The 20,847-nt window shown below is 40.5% G+C and overlaps 1 protein-coding gene across 1 annotated transcript; it reads right to left on the reverse strand.

Annotated features, from left to right (window-relative positions):
• Window positions 1–638: 638 nt before the first annotated feature.
• On the reverse strand, window positions 639–1,013 carry LOC138870500 (uncharacterized). Its single transcript, XM_070148309.1, has one exon. It carries the CDS (start codon window positions 1,011–1,013, stop codon window positions 639–641), a length of 375 nt encoding a protein of 124 aa, XP_070004410.1.
• Between the last annotated feature and the right edge of the window lie 19,834 nt (window positions 1,014–20,847).

Raw genomic sequence — 20,847 nt, forward strand, 5'->3', positions numbered from 1 at the left:
ACTCCATTCATCTGAGGTCTATAGGCCGTGGAATTCTTGTGCTTGATTTTGAAAGTTTCACACATGGCTTTCATCAGATCACTGTTCAGAATGGCAGCATTATTAGTGATAATAGACTCGGGAATTCTTAATCAGCAAACAATATGATCCTTGACAAAGTCTGTGATGACTTTCTTGGTTATAGATTTGTAGGATGCAGCCTCTACCCATTTTGTGAAATAGTCAATGGCTACTAGAATAAACGTGTGACCATTTAAAGCAGTGGGCTCGATATGACCGTTGACATCCATTCCCCAGGCGGTGAACGACCAAGGTAAGCTTGTTGCATTAAGCTCATTGGGTAGCACTTTTATCGTATCGGCATGCACTTTACATTGGTAGCATTTGATGACATACTGGACGCAATCCGTCTCCACAGTCATCCAAAAGTAAGCGGCCCTAAGTATCTTCTTGGCTAGGAAAAAACCATTCATATGCGGGCCGCAGGTCCCAACATGTATCTCCTCAAGTAGCTTAGAAGCCTCTTTTGTGTCGACACATCTTAGCAATCCCAAATCAGGAGTTCTTCTATACAAGTTTCCTCCGCTGTGGAAAAAGTGATTGGACAATCTCCGAAGTGTGTGTTTCTAAGTGTGGTTTTAATGCTCCGAATATTCTCCTTTTGCCAAATACTCTTTAATGCCATGGAACCAAGGTTTCCCATCTGTTTCTTCTTCAACATGGGCACAATACGCCGGCTCATTATGAATTCTTACTGGGATGAGATCAATGAAATTCTTGTCTGGATGTTGTATCATAGATGACATGGTGGCCAATGCATCGGCAAACTCATTCTGAATTCTGGGCACATGCCGAAACTCTATCTTCATAAGCCTCTTTCTCAATTCTTGTTCATGGTGTAGATATGGAAATATCTTGGAATTCTTGGTGGCCCACTCTCCTTCTACCTGGTGCACGAGCAAATCTAAATCACTAATTACCAGCACCTTATGAATATTCATGTCGATTGCCATGTTGAGCCCTAGTATGCAGGCTTCATACTCTGTCATGTTGTTGGTGTAGGGAAATCTAAGTTTAGTAGATATCGGATAATGTTGACATGTTTCTGATACCAAAATTTCTCCGATGCCCACTCCTTTGAAATTTGCAGCTCCGTCGAAGAACATCCTCCAACTGTCGTATGTGTTGATACCCAATTTTTTCCTGTATTTTTTATATGAAAAATATCTTTCAAAATAGCATGTATATGCATTTATAAGTATGTCCCAAGGTCCTATTATTTTTCTTAATTTTTCAAAGACTTTTAAGTCAATTTACTACTCTGTTTTATCAAGGAAAACCCAATAATTGTCCCCAAAATTATTTTTTTGTTGATTTATTTATTGGATTCTCATCTTTATATTAAAATATAGCTAAGATATTTTTTCACACATTTTTAAAAATTTATTTGGTATTTTAAGCATAAAATTGCGTAATTGCAATATTAGCTATTTTTATGTTTAAATCCGTCTCATGTTTATAAAATGGGGTTTTGTATTTTTAAATTGATAATTATACGTTATAAGTCATTTTAGTGCTTTTAATTTGTTTTCAAAAATTTGTTTATTATTTTTTTTATAAATTAAATGGGAAAAAGGGCTATTTAACTTATAGCCACATTTGGCCTTTTAATTTGGCCTAATTAAACCCAAGACCCAAGCCCAATCCTAAATCTACCCGACCCAACCCGGACTAAATCCTGGCCATTGATCATTTTTGATCAACGGTCCAGATCCGCCCTTACCAAATTAAACCAAACGACCCCCCAAGACCCCTCTCATTCCTCACTCAACCGACTCTCTCTCTACCTCTCTATCTTTGGTTCTCTCTAGAACCTTCCCTCTTCCCCTTCTCTCCGATGAGTTCCATCCATCTTCTCCGGCCACCTCCTAACCTGAATCCATGGTGGTTTCACCACCCACCAGCCTTCTATGGCTCCTTACGCTTGGTTACTGAAGTTTCATAACTTGACCATGAATAGTTGGGTCTAGACCCTTGTTGATTCAAATTTCACGACCATTTACGGCCTTGCTCCGGCAAGCCATGTCTATTTCGAGCCTGGCCTCGACTCTTCCTGCTTAGATCCAAGCCTTTCTCACTGTTTGGGTTTCTCTGAAACCCTAGCTTTTTAGGTTTTTCTGATCTCTGTAGATCTGTTCCATATCCACGTTTTCCTTAAGCTTTTAAATGATTTTCTGATATTTCTTTCAAAAGTTATCCTTTCAAAGCCTTTATTTTCCGATCTAGGGTTTTTAGATGTTTCTCTGATTTTTCTTTTTCTTTTATGTGCTTCTTCTACTATGTTTCTTCTACTATGTTATTTGTGTTTCTTCTACTGTGTTATCGTTAAGTTTCTGCTACCATGTTCTTATCAGTTTCCTCTACTGTTTTTTTATGTTTCTGCTACTGTGTTCTTAATCAGTTTCTTCTACTATGTTTCTCATTAGCTTCTTCTACTATGTTTCTTTTACTGTGTCTCGCATGTTTTTCTTTTACTATGCTTCTCATGAGTTTCTAGTAATGAAAGAGCATGCTAAGGGTCTCAGTTCCTTTCTGAAACCTCTGAACCTATTTCGATTAGTATCTTTTCCTTGATTGCTTGTCCTCTCACCTCTGCACTCGATTGATGGTAAAAACCCTAGAATTTGGGGGTTCATCTAAGTTTTGATACCATTGGCTATGTGATTTTCTTGTGCTTCATCTCTGAACTTGCCTGATTTCAAAAACCCTAATCTTTTGGACCTATTTGAGTTCCTGGAGTTGTTTCATCTACTGCTTCATTAAGTTTCAAAATCATTGTTTCAATTTTGTTTCTTCATATGATTCTGACTTTTGCTAAACTCTATAAGACCTTCCACTTGACCCTTTTCGCGTGCCTGATACTTGTGTTCTCTTTATATGTGTTGAACTTCCCTCTAAAAGGGCTTTCAACTTTTGATTAATTTCAGACTTCCTTTTGTATAAGTTTGATTTATTTCTTTCCTTTCTTGCTGACTGCCCTGCTACTCGACTTAAGTTAAAAACGTTTCTCAGCTTTTCTGACTTGGTTCATTCATGGACCAGTGATTACAAAATCTCTGATCCTTGATTTACTGGCTACTAATTGATTTCTCTAACCTTATTTATACAACCGCGTATTTCAAAGCTCTGCCCCTAAAATAAACTTCTATGTATTTACCCATAATTGCCTACTTTGCAAAAGATGTTTATTTGATTTTTTTCTTTAAATAGTTTTACCTTTTGAGTCTGAATTCCTTAATTAAAGGAAGTCTTGTGTTGATTGATTCTTAATTGACATCCAGTTCCTTAATCATTTTATTACCTTATTTTTGCATATTTTTCATACTATAAATACACGACTATTTTATTAGCACATCATCACTCATAGTCTTTCTCAACTTACACTTACATGAAATAGTATTCTCTCTTACTGTCTGCACTGTGGCCTGTTTACAAGACCTACTGTTTTTCTCTATTTGTTTCTTTGAAACTGGTATGTCCTGATTTAAGCTTTAGCACCACAACAAAGTGTTTATTTACTGATTTCGTATCTATGTCTACTCACTGTTTCTGTATAGTTCAAACACTTACTTTAGCATGCAGATTTCTTTCTGCATGTTCTATTCTGAATCCCAAACCCTTGCCCCCTATGTGTTTGAGCTATGGTTTAAGGCATGGCAATATGCAAATTATTGTCCATGAATTAAATTTGATCCCTTGGGATCCTAGCCTCTAAATAGTGTGTTCTAACATGCTTATGGGTATGCTGACATTCTCCATTGCTGGGCATGCCCACAGCCTGCCCTTGCCTCTTTCAATTTCCATATTCCTCCTGAACCCCTTATGTGTACTTATCTGTAGCTATTTCCCCCTCTTTTCCCCATTTTAGAATTCTATTTCTGCACCTGCACACTCTCTTAGTCTTTAAGTTCTGCCCCTCTCTTGTGAGCCTTGCCTTGGGACCCTTTGAGCTCCCTCTGAACTTGGACACTTGAAGGTTGGCCCTTCCACACTGTACTTGTCCTAATCTGATAATACATTTGGGTGTGAGCATTGCTCGGGGTCCTTTTTTAGGCTCTTAGGGAATTTTGACACACTCGAATGGGAGAAAGGCTTTGGATCTTGATCTTATGGAGTTGGTTTACCTCATATTTCATACATGAAGTCTGAATCAGGCTCTCCCTTGGTTGTACTTTTATTTACATTTTTCTGATTTATTTTACTTTATTCTGGGCTGTAATAATTTGTAATAAACTCTTGGGGATCGCTAGTAAAAAAGGCGAGTAACTATGTATGCAAAGGGTAGATACCATGCCTATAGGTCATTCTAAATTCTGCAACTCTCATATAGAAATCATTCCTATAAGTCATTCTGATATCTGCATACATATAGAAATCATGCTTATAGGAATCATGTCCATAAGTATGGAAATCTGAATTCTGCATATGCATATAGAAAATATGCCTATAGGTCCTTCTGAATCTTGTATATTCATTTTCATCTAGAAATCATGTTCATAGGTTTTAAACAATCAACCGCATATAGATATCATGTTCATGTCTTGAAACAAATTCTGCCAGTAAGATACCATGTTTAGAGGTTAAAACCCGTCTTATGCATTTAGATACCATGTCTATAAGGCTTCTGATCAACTGCGCGTAGAAAGCATGTCTATAGGAATTATTAAGAGAATCTGAATTGCTTCATTTACGTTTAGAGCTAACCAGTAATAACAAGGATCATCATTTGTAGAACTCATGACCTTCGTAAAAACTTGCTTTCTTTAATAATCTGACAACCTTTTTAACCATAATGTATTCAGTTTATTATTATTGCTTTCTGAATTCAGAAGATACCATGCCTATAGGATCCTTGTCCAACACTTAGGCAAGCCTTAGGGCAAAGTTATAAACTAAATCTGTGTTATTAACTACAACCAGCAGGCACACATGATTCGGGCTTCTTATTTGAATTATGTAATAAATCAGTCTGCCTCAACCTTTAAGTTCTTAATCGGACCATAAAAAACATGTGAAAGTCATGCTAATTATGTGCTTTCTTTGTTCAAGGAGGTATATCTGAGCCTTTTCATGTTATGTGCTTTCCCTCAACTTGCTATACATGTTTTTTATATGTCGCCTTAAAATTTTGCCTTTAAAACTACAAATAAGCCTAATATCCCTCATCCTTAGGATTAGTAGTCCTAAAATGCCTCCGGGACTGATAGGATTGGGACGGGTAATAGCATGCAATAAGTAAACGAGACCATTCCACACTTTAATACCTTAACGGGTGGGAAAGGGTAGATTTGGATATGATGACCACGCGATAACGTCTCGTGTAGCCCCTCACTGAGGAGTGATTACCGGATGTTGTGTGGGGTGATCCATATTATTAATAAACCTAGGACCCCCATTTTCCCCTTTGTTTCTTTGTTTCTTCTAAAGATTTCAAACTATTTCTTTTAAGAAAATAAGCATCCTTTTAATTCTTTCCAATTTTGTTTGTAACCATTATGTGAAAATCCCCTCTAATTTGAAGCTTTATTTACCTACATGTTATTTGCACCTAAATTCACAACAATAGTCTGGCCAGGAACCACACTAGTGGATTCTGAGGGGTGCCTAACACCTTCCCCTTGAGATAATTTCAAGCCCTTACCCAATCTCTGGTTACTCAAATCAAACCTTCTTGGTGTCCCAATGCACCTTAATCATTAGGTGGCGACTCTTCAATTCAAACCCAAAAATTCCCAAAAAAGGGAATGAGTTGTCCTCCCAAATGTCATAAACCCAATTTCGCGAGAAAAAGGGGGCGCGACAGCATGGCGACTCTGCTGGGGATTTTTAGGCTTTTACCATTTCAGACTATTATTATTTATGTTTCTTTATGCGCAATTATCTATTTATTTCTTTCAAGCATTCAATTTTCTTTTCGATTGCAAAACTGACTTGTCTTTTTGTTTCTTTCCTTTATTTCTTTTACTGCTTTCCTTTACTGCTTTCCTTTATTACTGCTTTAAATTATGAAAAACTGTTGTATTTACTGCTTTCTCAACGTGCAAATACGTGACAACCTGCTTTAGTTATTGCATAAACATGTTTTCAACATCATATTCCACTCGTGCCAAACAAAATACCATAGCAATGCTTATAATGAATGGTTGTACTCTTCGGATATTATCACCCCCCCCCCAAATCCGGCAAAGACATATTTGCGGTAAAACCAATCGATCAACGGTGTAGTCGATGGTTCCACGCCTTTCCCTTTTGAGTTGTCCTCTCAAGGGTACCAGTCTAAACCCCATAGAAATCTTATTCTGTTTAATTGTGCATTCATCATGGTCAAACCTAGCCAAGTCAGTTATGTTGTCCGCATAATGACTCTTTAAGATAGCCTTGTCCAAAGTCCACTGGGTTTCCCTAAAACCCAAATGGACACTACCACGTTTTGTGCATTTATTTGGAGAACTAAATGTTTTTATGCCAATTATTGATATTTAATAGTCGAGTTTGGTGGGGGTAAGGGCCTAACCCTTTTGTCTTGTAGAAATATGAGGCACGAAGTCCCCAGATTCAGCATGGTCACCAACATCCCCCCAAAATTGCTAAGCTGGTGGAAGGATCTTCATTTCAGTGATCAGACTCTTGTCCGAAAATACCTAGGAAATCTACCTTCTCTCCTGGAAATCCAACCTAACAACAAGATCATAGAAGCTGCTACTCTATTATGGGATTGTGATAGGTCTCTGTTCCACTTCAGGGACATTGAGATGACACCCCTACTAGAGGAAATAAGAGGATTAGTTGGTATACCATAGGAAACTCCGGGTTTGTTAATGCCGGAAAACCGTAAGGGTAGAGGTTTCCTCAAAAAGATGGGTCTAAAGAAGAATCCAGACTTGACATGCTTGAAATAGTCGTATATTCCCTTTGATTATTTGTACGAAATGTATGGTCACATCAAATCTTACCGTACTTATCCGGACGAGTTCGCCCTCACATCATTGGGGCATATTCACCGAAGGGTCTTTGTCTTCATGTTTTGCTTCCTGGGGATGATAGTGTTTCCAATGAAGAAAGCAAGGATCCACACTAGGCTAGCTATGGTATCCAAAACTCTAATGGAGGGAATTGGTGGGAAACCATTCAGTATAGTGCCCATGATCACTGCAGATATATACCGAACCTTGGAGAAGTGTCAACAAGGAGCCAAACATTTCGAGGGCTGCAATTTGCTACTCCAGCTCTGGCTCATGGAGCATCTCCAAAGGGGCAGCAAGAGATTCAGCGAAGGGATTGGGATGATCACATAGCCTTCCATCATCCAAGACGAATGAACTACATGCCCAACTTGTTCGCCCAGCCAGAAGACGCCAAAGGGTGGTTAGAGCTGTTTGAAAATCTAACTGAGGATCAAGTACAATGGATGTTCGAGTGGTTCCCTACAGAGGAATTCATCGCCCGATCCAGGGATGCACCATTTTTGATACTTATCAGTTTGAGAGGAACCTACCCTTACGTCCCTCTACGAGTTGTGAGACAGGTTGGTAGGAAGCAGTTTATACCAAGGGTCAACAAGATGAGTCACTTTCGGGCTGAATTTCAGGATGATGATAGCCCTTACAAGTGCCAAGCTCAGCATATGTGGCACTGCAAAATCGTCATGGGAAGGGATACCATCAAATCAGACAGATACCATGCTGGTTGTACTCTATACTATTCAGGCTGGCTAGAGGATAATCATAATGGTCAGGGTCAACCCGGGCTTGTTCGATGTCACAAAATCATAGATGAAAAGGCCGTGGCACATGTCAAATACAATCAACTGCGCAAGAGGATTCGGTAATGTGAAAGCGAGCACCGTAAAATACAAGAAGCCCACCAAAAGTTGAATGAAGAGTGGAAAGACATGGATGTCAGTGCCAACAAGCGACTGGGATACTTGGAGCGAGGTTTAGTAGAGCTGGAAAGGAAATTTCTCAAAAGAATCGAGGATTGCCAAAATGCTGAAGGAAATGAGGGCGAACACCTAGCCAGAGCCTACCTGTTGCTGGGACTTCGCGAGTTGGTGAAGCTGTTCGTTGGAGCCAAAGATGCCTAGTCTGGGGAAGGTCCTTTAGGGACCAAGTAGATAGGAGTTTATCTTTTCGCTTTATAAAATGTAATAAGGCCAATGGCCAATAGTAATTTTTGTTTCTTGTTTATTTTAATGTCGATTTGGGATTCGTCTTATTTTCTATCAATAAAATGAGCCATTTAGCATTCTAAGTTCTCCAAAACAATTTGTCTCTAGGCCTACCTCGGGCGCAAAGAGGTCCCCAAATGAGGACACGATTTAAAATCCCGCACTATGTTTTTAAACATTGTAATACTTTTTATGATCCTCACTAACTTGGTTACCTTTTGTTTTATTCTTTGTTTTTATTATTCCCCTCCCCAAAGGTTAGTTCGTGCACTCTGGCATCATGATCCTATTCCACGAGATCCAGGGGCCCTCCACCCACTCCTCCTCTTAGTCCTATCAGAAACAAGAACAAAGTGAAGATGGAAAATTCGAACAACACCAGAAAGGAAAACTCAACTGAACGGGTAGAGGTCACTCATGGTACTCAGGTTTCCAAAAAAGTGCGTCCCAACTCGAGCAGAAACTGTTGAAGTTCTAGGAGGAACTTAATCAAGTTCGGAATCTGGCGAATTTGTCATTTTCCCTCACCACTCCAGACGTTAATTTCCCAAACACTCAGAACCCCACACCTCCACAAAATATCCAAAAAACACAAAACCATCCCGCTCCTCACCACCACTACAACACTTGCCACACCTCCAACAATACTCCACTTCTCATCCCAAAACTGTTAAACTCCACAAATGACCATTTCCACACTCATCATAATACCCCTATCTATGAGGAGACCGTACCACACTCCACCCAACCCATCTCAAGCAAACCTGAGTCTGATAATAACGACTCACTCATCAGGAACCTGGCTGAAGAACTTAAGAAGTTGACTAGCCGAATTCAGGGCGTCGAAGTAAGAAAGGGGATTGAAGGGTTAAACTACGAAGATCTTTGCATACAACCCGATGTCGAACTGCCCGAAGGGTACAAACCTCCTAAGTTCGAGATGTTTGATGGTACAGAGGATCCAAGAGCTCATTTGAGAACATACTGCGACAAGCTAGTCGGAGTAGGAAAGGACGAAATGATCTGCATGAAACCTTTCATGAGGAGTCTGGAAGGAGATGCTCTGTCTTGGTACATTAGCCAAGACCCGAAGAAATGGTCGAGCTGGGTAAGTATGGTGTCCGGTTTCATGGACAGGTTCAGGTTCAACACAGAAAATGCGCCAGACATATTCTATTTCCAGAACCTAAAGAAGAAGCCCATGGAAACATTCCGTGAGTATGCTACTCGCTAGAGATCAGACCTTCCTTAGAGGAAGAACAAATGAACAAATTTTTCGTCCGAGCTCAGGACCCATAATACTATGAAAGACTGATGTTGATTGAAAGCAATAAATTTTCCGACATCATCAAGTTGGGTGAAAGGATCGAAGAAGGAATCAAAAGTGGTATGGTTACAAACTTTGAAGCCTTGCAAGCTACCAATAAGGCCTTACAGTCTGGTGGTATGTCCGACGTAGGTGCTGTAATGGTTGCACAGAGAACCAAATCCCCTATCAAATACCAAACCTATCCAATGCCTCCACTTACATATCAGCCAACTCCGAACTACCAAGCACTCTCACCCTCCTACCAAACTCCACTACCCACTTATCAATCACCTCCATCTCTCATATATTAACCTACCTCACCAAGATATTCCCAACCTGCACATGTCTACCAAGCCTACAATGCTCAACCATCACACTATCAATCACCTCTCGCACGCCAAAACTCTCCTAGACCTCGACTAAATTTTGACCGCAGACCTCCCAAACAGTATACCGCCATTACTGAGCCAATTGACCAGTTGTATGAGAGACTTAAAGTTGTTGGTTATGTCACCCTTATCCCCACTATAACCCTTGAAAACCCTTCTTAATTGGTCAATCCAAATAAATCCTGTGCATACCATTCCGGCATGAAAGGATATACCATTGATGAATGCCGCTCTCTGAAAGATAAGATCCAGACTTTGATTGATAACAAGATTATTGTGGAAAAGGAACCTACTACAAATGTCCGCAATAACCCTCTGGCGGACCAAAAGGGTGGAGGCATTCACATGATTGAAATAGAGGATGATTGGGACCCCAAGGGATCGATCAGTTTGATCACAGAAGGCGATGAGACAAAAAAGCTAATAGTCACCCTCAATCCGATTGTAGTCCAGATTCAGCCTTCTGGGGACGCTAAGGTAAATATGTCCATGCCACTTGAGTTTGAAGCACCATCCTCTGCAAAGACGCCAGTTCCAATTGAGGTCGAGTTTGCGTCTCCAGCAAATGCACCCACACCATTTGAAGTTGCAGTTTTACCTTTCAAAGCACATGCTCCATTCGGAGTAAAGGTGCCCATGCCAATTCCAGTAGCAATGTCTGTCATAACACCATTCCATACAAATGCCATACCTTGGGACTACACAGCCGAGGCAAGAATAAAAGGGGAGGTCAAGTTCGGGGAAGTCATTGCGGCACAGGGTATGACAAGAACCGGTAGGGTTTATACCCTGGAACATTTGGCTGAGTCAAGCAAGCAGACCTCTGGTCAGCCAACCATCACTGAAACCGTGCCCGATGATCTCTGGAGAAAGATACAAGCCAATGAATACTCGGTCATTAATCAGTTGAACAAAATGCCGACACAAATTTCTATCCTAACTTTGCTACAAAATTTTGATGCACACAAGAATTCCTTGTTAAAGGTGCTGAGTGAGGCATATGTACCAAGAAACATCACCGGAGGAGAGATGGAAAACATGGTAGGGCGGTATTGGAAAGTCACAAGATCACTTTTCATGAGGATGAGCTGCCACCAAAAGGGTTGAGTCACAACAAGGCGTTGCACATCACCGTGTAATGCGAAGATTATTTTATCACCAGAATCCTAATTGATGGAGGGTCTAACCTCAACATTTTTGTATTGGTAACACTCAGGACATTGGGAAAGGGGCTGCATGAGATCAAGGACGGGGCCATCAACGTCAAAGCTTTCGACAGTTCCCAAAGGTCCACCATTGGGGAAATCAGCCTATGTTTGCAAATGGGGCCTACTTGGTTCGATGTTAATTTTCAAGTGATAGATGTGCCGACATCTTACAATTTGTTATTGGGACGACCGTGGATTCATGCCTCTAGGGCTGTAGCGTCAACACTACATCAGGCGGTGAAATTTGAGTGGAACCACCAAGAGGTGATCATTCATGACGACGGTAGCAATCCCATATACAGTCATCGGACCATCCCAGCAATTGTAAGCTTAAGAAAGATAGGCAGGGAGACCTATCACCACATCGAACGAGTCAACGCCATCGACAAGGACAAATGGTGGGACAATAAAATTGAAAGCATATTGAACTGGAGCGGATACGAACCTGAAAAGGGACTTGGCAAGAACTTCCAAGGGATCGCTAAGCCTATCAAACTAAAGAAACATGGCACCACCTTCGGTCTTGGATATGAGTACACTTGGGAGGAATTCAACAACTGGTCGCCACCATGGCGTGGTCCTTACTATCCGCTGGAGCAGCCAATACCACATTTGAAGCAGACTTTCCAGCCAGTCAATGTTATCTATGGGTCAGAAGAAGAGGAAGCACTGGCAGCAGTGAGGAATTTGTTCCTAGAAGACGATGATATGGATTGTTGTGTTGTTATCGAGGAGGAGGGGGAGGAAGACCCTTCCATATAGGCAGTAAGCAGAGGAGCATGCCTCAATAACTGGACCATCAGAACCACCAAAGTCCAAAAAGCCTCGGGGTAGCAAGGCTGAACAAGCATCATGGACTATCTTTTATTTTTACTGGTTGACTTTCCTTTCGCATTTTAAAATTTTGCAATAAGATATTCAATATTCAAAACAGTTATGGAATTTATCAAAGCATTTCTATTTTCCCTATAAATCTTACTCTTATTATTTTCTCTCATTACTTTACTTATACGGCATTACTATTACCTATCTTGATGAACCAATAACTGTGACATGCAATGAGACAACGCAACAAACGGACATAGATTCAGAGGAAGATGATATACCAGAAGAGATTGTTAAGGAAGTTGAGAACTTTGAGAACAGGCCTAAGTCCAACCTGGACGAAACTGAGATTGTCAACCTGGGAGATGCAGAAAACGTTAAAGAAACACGAATCAGCGTCCACTTATCGCCATCAGAAAAGAAGGATACACAAAATTTCTCAGGGAATATGAGGACATATTCTCCTAGTCATACGATGACATGACTGGTCTGAGTACATCTATTGTGGCTCACAAACTGCCAACTGATCCAACATGTCTGCCGGTAAAGCAAAAGTTTAGAAAATTCAAGCCTTATATGAGTCTGAAAATCAAGGAACAAATCACCAAGCAAGTCAAAGCTAAGATTCTCAGGGTAGTAGAATATCCAACATGGTTAGCCAACATTGTGCCAGTACCAAAGAAGAACGGAAAGGTCAGAGTCTGTATCGACTACTAGGATCTCAACCGGGCCAATCCAAAATATGAATTCCCCTTGCCGAACACACACATCCTAATCGACAATTGCGCCAAGCATGAGTTGCAATCATTTTTAGATTGTTTCCCTGGGTATCATTAGATCTATGGATGAAGAAGGTGCTGAGAAAACAGCTTTCATTACACCGTAGGGGAAGTACTGTTACAAGATGATGCCGTTTTACCTGAAGAATGTAGGGGCCACCTATATGAGGGCCATGACTACCATCTTCCATGATATGATACACAAGGAGATAGAGGTGTACGTAGATGATATTATACCACTGACCACATGGAAGATTTGAGGAAGTTCTTCAACAGATTACGGTGGTACAACCTGAAACTAAATCCCGCGTAGTGTGCATTTGGGGTTCCTACCGGAAAAATACTTGGGTTTATTGTGAGTCACCGAGGAATAGAACTGGATCGATCAAAGGTCAAAGCTATTCAAGAATTGCCATTGCCAAAGAACAAGAAGGACGTAATGAGTTTCTTGGGGATACTTAACTATATCAGCCGGTTCATAGCACAATCTACAGTTATCTGTGAGCCAATCCTTAAGATGTTGAAGAAGGATGCCGCTACCAAATGGACTGATGACTGCCAAAAGGCCTTCGACAGAATCAAGGAGTACCTATCAACACCACCAGTTTTGGTCCCGCCCGAGCCAGGTAGACCTCTATTACTCTACCTCGCAGTATTGGACGGAGCGTTCGGTTATGTTCTAGGGCAACATGATGAAACAGGGAGGAAGGAGCAGGCCATCTATTACCTCAGTAAGAAGTTCACCCCGTACGAGGCCCGGTATTCTCTGTTAGAGCACACCTGTTGTGCTTTAACTTGGGTAGCTCAGAAATTGAGGCACTACTTCTATGCCTACACTACATATCTCATATCAAGGATGGATCCTTTGAAGTACATCTTTCAGAAGCCCATGCCTACCGGCAAGCTAGCCAAGTGGCAAATCCTGTTGAGTGAATTTAACATTGTCTACGTAACTCAGAAAGCGATCAAAGGATAGGCGCTAGCAGATCACCTTGCCGAGAATCCCGTGTATGGAGAATACGAACCCCTAAAACGTATTTTCCTGATGAAGAGGTATCATTCATAGGAGAAGATATTGCAGAATCCTATGAAGGTTGGAAAATGTTTTTCGATGGAGCAGCAAAATTCAAAGGTGTCGACATAGGAGCAGTCCTAGTATCAGAAACCGCCCAGCATTATCTGGTGTCTGCCAAACTCAGGTTTCCTTGCACCAACAACATGGTCGAGTACGAAGCCTGCATCTTAGGGCTCAAGATGGCCATTGACATGAACATTCAAGAGCTTCTAGTAATTGGGGATTCAGACTTGCTTATACATCAGGTCCGAGAAGAATTGGCGACCAAGAACTCCAAGATACTTCCTTATCTGCATCATGTATAGGAGTTGAGAAAGAGGTTCACAAAGACAGAATTCCAGCATGTTCCTAGAGTCCAGAATGAGTTTGCCAATGCATTGGCTACCCTATCATCCATGATACAACATCCAGACAAGAACTTCATTGATCCCATTCTGGTAAAGATCTATGATCAACCAGCTTATTGTGCTCATGTTGAAGAAGAAGCAAATGGAAAGCCTTGGTTTCATGATATCAAGGAATATTTGGCAAAAGGAGAATACCCAGAACTTGCGAATACTACTCAGAAGCGCACACTTCGAAGGTTGTCTAACAATTTCTTTTACAGCAGAGGAATCCTGTATAGGAGGACCCCGGATTTGGGATTACTGAGGTGTGTCGACCCGAAGGAAGCATCTAAACCACTAGAAGAAATCCATGCTGGGACCTGAGGTCCACATATGAACGGTTTTGTCTTAGCCAAGAAGATACTTCGGGCTGGTTACTTTTGGATGACTATGGACACAGACTGCATCCAATATGTCCGAAAACGCCACCGCTGCCAGATACATGCAGGCATGATCAAGGTACCCCCAAATGAGCTTACTGGAACAAGCTCACAGTGGTCATTCGCTGCCTGGGGAATGGATGTTATTGGACCAATCGAGCCTGCCGACTCCAACGGGCATAGGTTTATCCTAGTAGCAATTGACTATTTCACCAAATGGGTCAAAGCAGTATCTTACAGAGCAGTAACCAAGAAAGTCGTGGCAGACTTTGTCCGCGACCACATCGTTTGTCGATTCAGGATTCCAGAATCAATCATTACTGATAATGGCTCCAACCTCAACAGTGACTTGATGAAAGCTATGTGTGAAACTTTCAAGATCATACACAAGAATTCTACAGCCTACAGACCTTAAATGAATGGAGTCGTAGAAGTCGCCAATAAGAACATCAAGAAGATACTCAAGAAAATGATAGAGAAGCATAAGAAGTGGCACGAGAAGCTATCATTTGCTTTATTGGGGTATCGCATCACAGTCCGCACATCAACTGGGGCAACCCCCTTACATGTTGGTATATGGTACAGAAGCAGTCATTTCCGCCGAAGTAGAATCCCTTCCTTAAGGATCATACAAGAAGCTGAGCTCGACGACGCAGAATGGGTGAAGAGTCATTACGAGTAGCTAGCTCTTATAGACGGAAAGAGAATGAATGCACTTTGCCGCGATCAGCTCTATCAGAACAGAATGTCCAGAGCTTCAACTAAAGAGTCAAGCCGAGATAGTTCACACCGGGGCAGCTGGTGTTAAAGAAAATTTTCCCACATCAAGATAAAGCCAAAGGGAAATTCTTTCCCAACTGGTAGGGTCTGTACATGGTTCACCAGGTTCTAACAGGAGGAGCCCTCATACTTGCGGAAATGGACGGAGAAGTCTGGCCAAAGCCGATCAATTCAGATGCAGTCACGCGATACTATGTGTAATCTTTATGCTTTCCTTTATGATGTAATTTGAACTATGCCTGACCTGATTCCCATTTAAGAGGGGATACGTAGGCAGCCCTATGGGTTCGGTCACAATTCAACAAAATTTTCATTTCCCCCATAATTGGAAACTAGGCAGAATTTTGAGGAGGACCCTCAAAATTCCGAAGCAATTTCAGCTAGTCATTGCAAGCAGCCGTCAGAAGCATCAACCCAGTAAATTGGGGCAGAGTTTTTAGGAGGACCCTCAAAATTATGTAACAAGAAAGGTCGCAATGTCTTGAACCACGTTGCAGTCGTCGGTTCATCTAAAGAAAACTATTTTCGATTATTTATTTATGTTATATTTTACTAAATCATGTCTGTTTGTTACCAAAATTGCTCTATTTAGCAATGCTACCCCAATGATACGTACAATATCACCAGATCAGAGTCGAGAAGGTCAAGCAAAGCCAAGAGGGATACGAACTAACCTCCTCGCTACAAAACTCACGGTTTTTCTTTGGATGCAGACATTTGGATTGCAAAAGCATCCGACATGATATACATTCACGAGATAAACGGTGTTTAGGACTACAACTCTCAGAATTGTTCATGTTTACCAGCATTTGCTATCCACGCACGCCGGCGATATTCCCTATATCGCAACGTCCCCAGCAGTCACAATGTCACAACCAGCTATCAGCTAAGAAACTCTATTACCATTTGCCCTTTTATTTTTATTCCTGCATTGCATAAGGCTACCATTCTGCCTTCCGAGACTAAGCAATGTCTCCATCTACATTTCCTACATTGCATAAGGCTACCATTCTGCCTTCTGAGACTAAGCATTGTCTCCATCTGCATTTCCTGCATTGCATAAGGCTACCATTATGCCTTTCGATATTAAGCAGTGTCTCTATTTGCATTTCCTGCATTGCATAAGGCTACCATTCTGCCTTCGAGACTAAGCACTATCTCCATCTACATTTCTTGCATTGTATAAGGCTACCATTCTGCCTTCTGAGGTTAAGCTCTACCTCCATATGTACTTGCATGGCTGAAAGATCACCGCTTTATCTTACACTTGCATGGCTGAAAGATCGCCGCTTTATCTTACACTTGCATGGCTGAAAGATCGCCGCTTTATCTTACACTTGCATAGCTGAAATATCGCCGCTTTATTTTACACTTGCTTGGCTAAATGATCGCCGCTTTATTTTATACTTGTATGGATGAAAGATCACCGCTTTATTTTACACTCGCATGGGTGAAAGATCGCCGTTGTATTTTACACTTGCATGGCTGAAAGATCGTCGCTTTATTTTACACTTACATGGCTGAAAGATCACCGCTTTCTGCATTCCATGGGCTGAAAGATCGCCAAATACTGCATCTCATGGGCTGAAAGACCGCCAAATTATCCAAAGGCGTCATTGTTTGGAGGCACCATTTTCATAGCCCGAGAACGCCATGCCATGGCCTGAGGATCTCCTTTAATCTTTTGCATAGCATTATTCAAAGGCATCATAGTTCGGAGGCATCATTCCCATAGCCCGAGAGCATCATTTCATGGCCTGCGAATCCTTTATTATACGCTTCATGGCCCAGGACATCATGGTATGAGGACGTCATCCTAACCGTCCAAAGACAGCATTCATGGTCCAACGGGAACTTGCATCATGTTTAAATTTACGCACAATATATGCTTGTATTGCTTATTTGTAGGTAAACCGGCGAGCAATGGATATCTCAGCAAGAGCAATCTTGCTCCAGTTCCCGCAGCCCTATTAGACCTTAACCATTCATCTCGATCTGAATATTGCGCCCGTTCTTGAAAAGGCGTCCATCGAAATACTCCACCGACGGATCCTGAACTACATATGGCCCGATTCCTATAAGAACAGGGATATGTAGGCAGCTCAGGAGCCAGAGCACGACCAACCTCTTCAAACTATTTCGTTCGGTCAAAAATTGGTCATCATATCTTTACCAGACAACTCTTTCATCCTTCCCGGGTAAAGAGGGGCAGCTGTTGATACCCAATTTTTACCTGTATTTTTTATATGGAAAATATCTTTCAAAATTGCATGTATATACATATATAAGTATGTCTCAAGGTCCTATTATTTTTCTTAATTTTTCAAAGACTTTTAAGTCAATTTACTACTCTGTTTTATCAAGGAAAACCACATAATTGTCCCCAAAATTATTATTTTTTTGGTGATTTATTTATTGGATTCTCATGTTTATATTAAAATATAGCTAAGATATTTTTTCACACATTTTTACAAAAGTATTTGGTATTTTAAGGATACAATTGCGTAATTGCAATATTAGCCATTTTTATGTTTAAATCCGTCTCAATGTTTATAAAATGGGATTTGGTATTTGCAAATTGATAATTATATGTTATGTGTCATTTTAGTGCTTTTAATATTTTTTCAGAAATTTGTTTATTATTTGTTTTTATAAATTAAATGGAAAAAATGGGCTATTTAACTTATAGACACATTTGGCCTAATTAAACCCATGACCGAAGCCCAATCCTAAATCTACCCGACCCAACCTGGACTAAATCCTGGCTGTTGATCATTTTTTATCATTGGTCCAAATCCGCCCTTACCAAATTAAACCAAACGACCCCCCAAGACCCCTCTCATTCCTCACTCAACCGACTATCTCTCTATCTCTGGTTCTCTCTAGAACCTTCCCCCTTCCCCTCATCTCTGATGAGTTCCATCCATCATCTCCGGCCACCTCCTAGCCTGAATCCATGGTGGTTTCACCACCCACCAGCCTTCTATGGCTCCTCACGTTTGGTTACTAAAGTCTCATGACTTGACCACGAAGAGCTGGGTCTAGACCCTTGTTGATTCAAGTTTCACGACCATCTCCGGCTTTGCTTCGGCAAGCCATGTCTGTTTTGAGCCTGGCCTCGACTCCTCCTGCTTAGATCCAAGCCTTTCTCACCGTTTGGGTTTCTCTGAAACCCTAGCTTTTGAGGTTTTTCTGATCTCTGTAGATATGTTCCATATCCACGTTTTCCCTAAGCTTTTAAACGATTTTCTGATATTTCTTTCAAAAGTTATGCTTTCAAAGCCTTTATTTTCCGATCTAGGGATTTTAGATGTTTCTCTGATTTTTCTTTTTCTTTTGTGTGCTTCTTCTACTATATTTCTTCTACTGTGTTCTTTGTGTTTCTTCTACTATGTTTCTTCTATTATGTTATCATTAAGTTTCTGCTACCATGTTCTTATCAGTTTCCTCTACTGTGCTTTTAAGTTTCTGCTACTGTGTTCTTAATCAGTTTCTTCTACTATATTTCTCATTAGCTTCTTCTACTATGTTTCTTTTACAGTGTCTCGCATGTTGTTCTTTTACTATGCTACTCATGAGTTTCTACTACTGAAAGAGCATGCTAAGGGTCTCAGTTCCTTTCTGAAACCTCCGAACCTGTTTCGATTAGTATCTTTTCCTTGATTTCTTGTCCTCTCACCTCTGCACTCGATTGATGGTAAAAACCCTAGAATTTGGGGGTTCATCTAAGTTTTGAGACCATTGGCTATGTGATTTGCTTGTGCTTCATCTCTGAACTTGCCTGATTTCAAAAACCCTAATCTTTTGGACCTAATTTGAGTTCCTGGAGTTGTTTCATCTACTGCTTCATTAAGTTTCAAAATCATTGTTTCAATTTTGTTTCTTCATATGATTCTGACTTTTGCTAAACTCTATAAGACCTTCCACTTGACCCTTTTCGCGTGCCTGATACTTGTGTGCTTTTTATATGTGTTGAACTTCCCTCTAAAAGGGCTTTCAATTTTTGATTAATTTCAGACTTCCTTTTGTATAAGTTTGATTGATTTCTTTCGTTGTTTGTTGACTGCCCTGTTACTTGGCTTAAGTTAAAAACTTTTCTCAGCTTTTCTGACTTGGTTAGTTCATGGACCAGTGATTACAAAAATCTCTGATCCTTGATTTACTGGCTACTAATTGATTTCTCTTACCTTATTTATGCAACTGTGTATTTCAAAGCTTTGCCCCTGAAATAAACTTCTATGTAATTACCCATAATTGCCTACTTTGCACAAGATATTTATTTGATTTCTTTCCTTAAATAGTTTTACCTTTTGAGTCCAAATTCCTTAATTAAAGGAAGTCTTGTGTTGATTGATTCTTAATTGACATCCAGTTCCTTAATCATTTTCTTACCTTATTTCTGCATATTTTTCACACTATAAATACACGACTCTTTCATTAGCACATCATCACTCATAGTCTTTCTAAACTTACACTTACATGCAATAGTATTCTCTCTTATTGTCTGCACTGTGGCCTGTTTACAAGACCTACTATTTTTCTCTATTTGTTTCTTTGAAACTGGTATGTCCTGATTTAAGCTTTAGCACCACAACAAATTGTTTATTTACTGCTTTTGTATCTATGTCTACTCACTGTTTCTGTATAGTTCAAACACTTACTTTAGCATGCTGATTTCTTTCTGCCTGTTCTATTCTGAATCCCAAACCCTTGCCCCATATGTGTTTGAGCTATGGTTTAAGGCATGGCAATATGCAAATTATTGCCCATGAATTAAATTTGATCCCTTAGGATCCTAGCCTCTAAATAGTATGTTCTAACAGGCTTATGGGTATGCTGGTATTCTCCATTGTTGGGCATACCCACAGCCTGCCCTTGCCTCTTTCAATTTCCCTACTCCCCCTGAACCCCTTATGTGTACTTATCTGTAGCTATTTCCCCCTCCTTTCCCCCTTTTAGAATTCTGTTTCTACACTTGCACACTCTCTTAGTCTTTAATTTCTGCCCCTCTCTTGTGAGCCTTGTCTTGTGACCCTTTAAGCTCCTGCTGAACTTGGACACTTGAGGGCTGGCCCTTCTACACTACACTTGTCCTAATCTGATAATACATTTGGGTGTGAGCATTGCCAGAGGTCCTTTTTGAGGCTCTTAGGGAACTTTGACACACACGAATGGGAGAAAGGCTTTGGATCTTGATCTTATGGAGTTGGTTTACCTCATATTTTAGACATGAAGTCTGAATCAGGCTCTCCTTTGGTTGTACTTTTATTTACATTTTTCTGATGTATTTTACTTTATTCTGGGCTGTAATAATTTGTAATAAACTCTTGGGGATTGCTAGTGAAAAAGGCGGGTAACTATGTATGCAAAGGGTAGATACCATGCATATAGGTCATTCTAAATTTTGCAACTCTCATATAGAAATCATGCCTATAAGTCATTCTGAAATCTGCATGCATATAGAAATCATGCTTATAGGAATCATATCA

This window comes from Nicotiana sylvestris, chromosome 6 (genome assembly GCF_000393655.2).
Source record: "Nicotiana sylvestris chromosome 6, ASM39365v2, whole genome shotgun sequence".
NCBI lineage: Eukaryota > Viridiplantae > Streptophyta > Magnoliopsida > Solanales > Solanaceae > Nicotiana > Nicotiana sylvestris.

Excerpts from the sequence above, each read along its gene's own strand:
- LOC138870500 (XM_070148309.1), bottom strand. The coding sequence starts at position 1,013 with ATGGCAATCGACATGAATATTCATAAGGTGCTGGTAATTAGTGATTTA.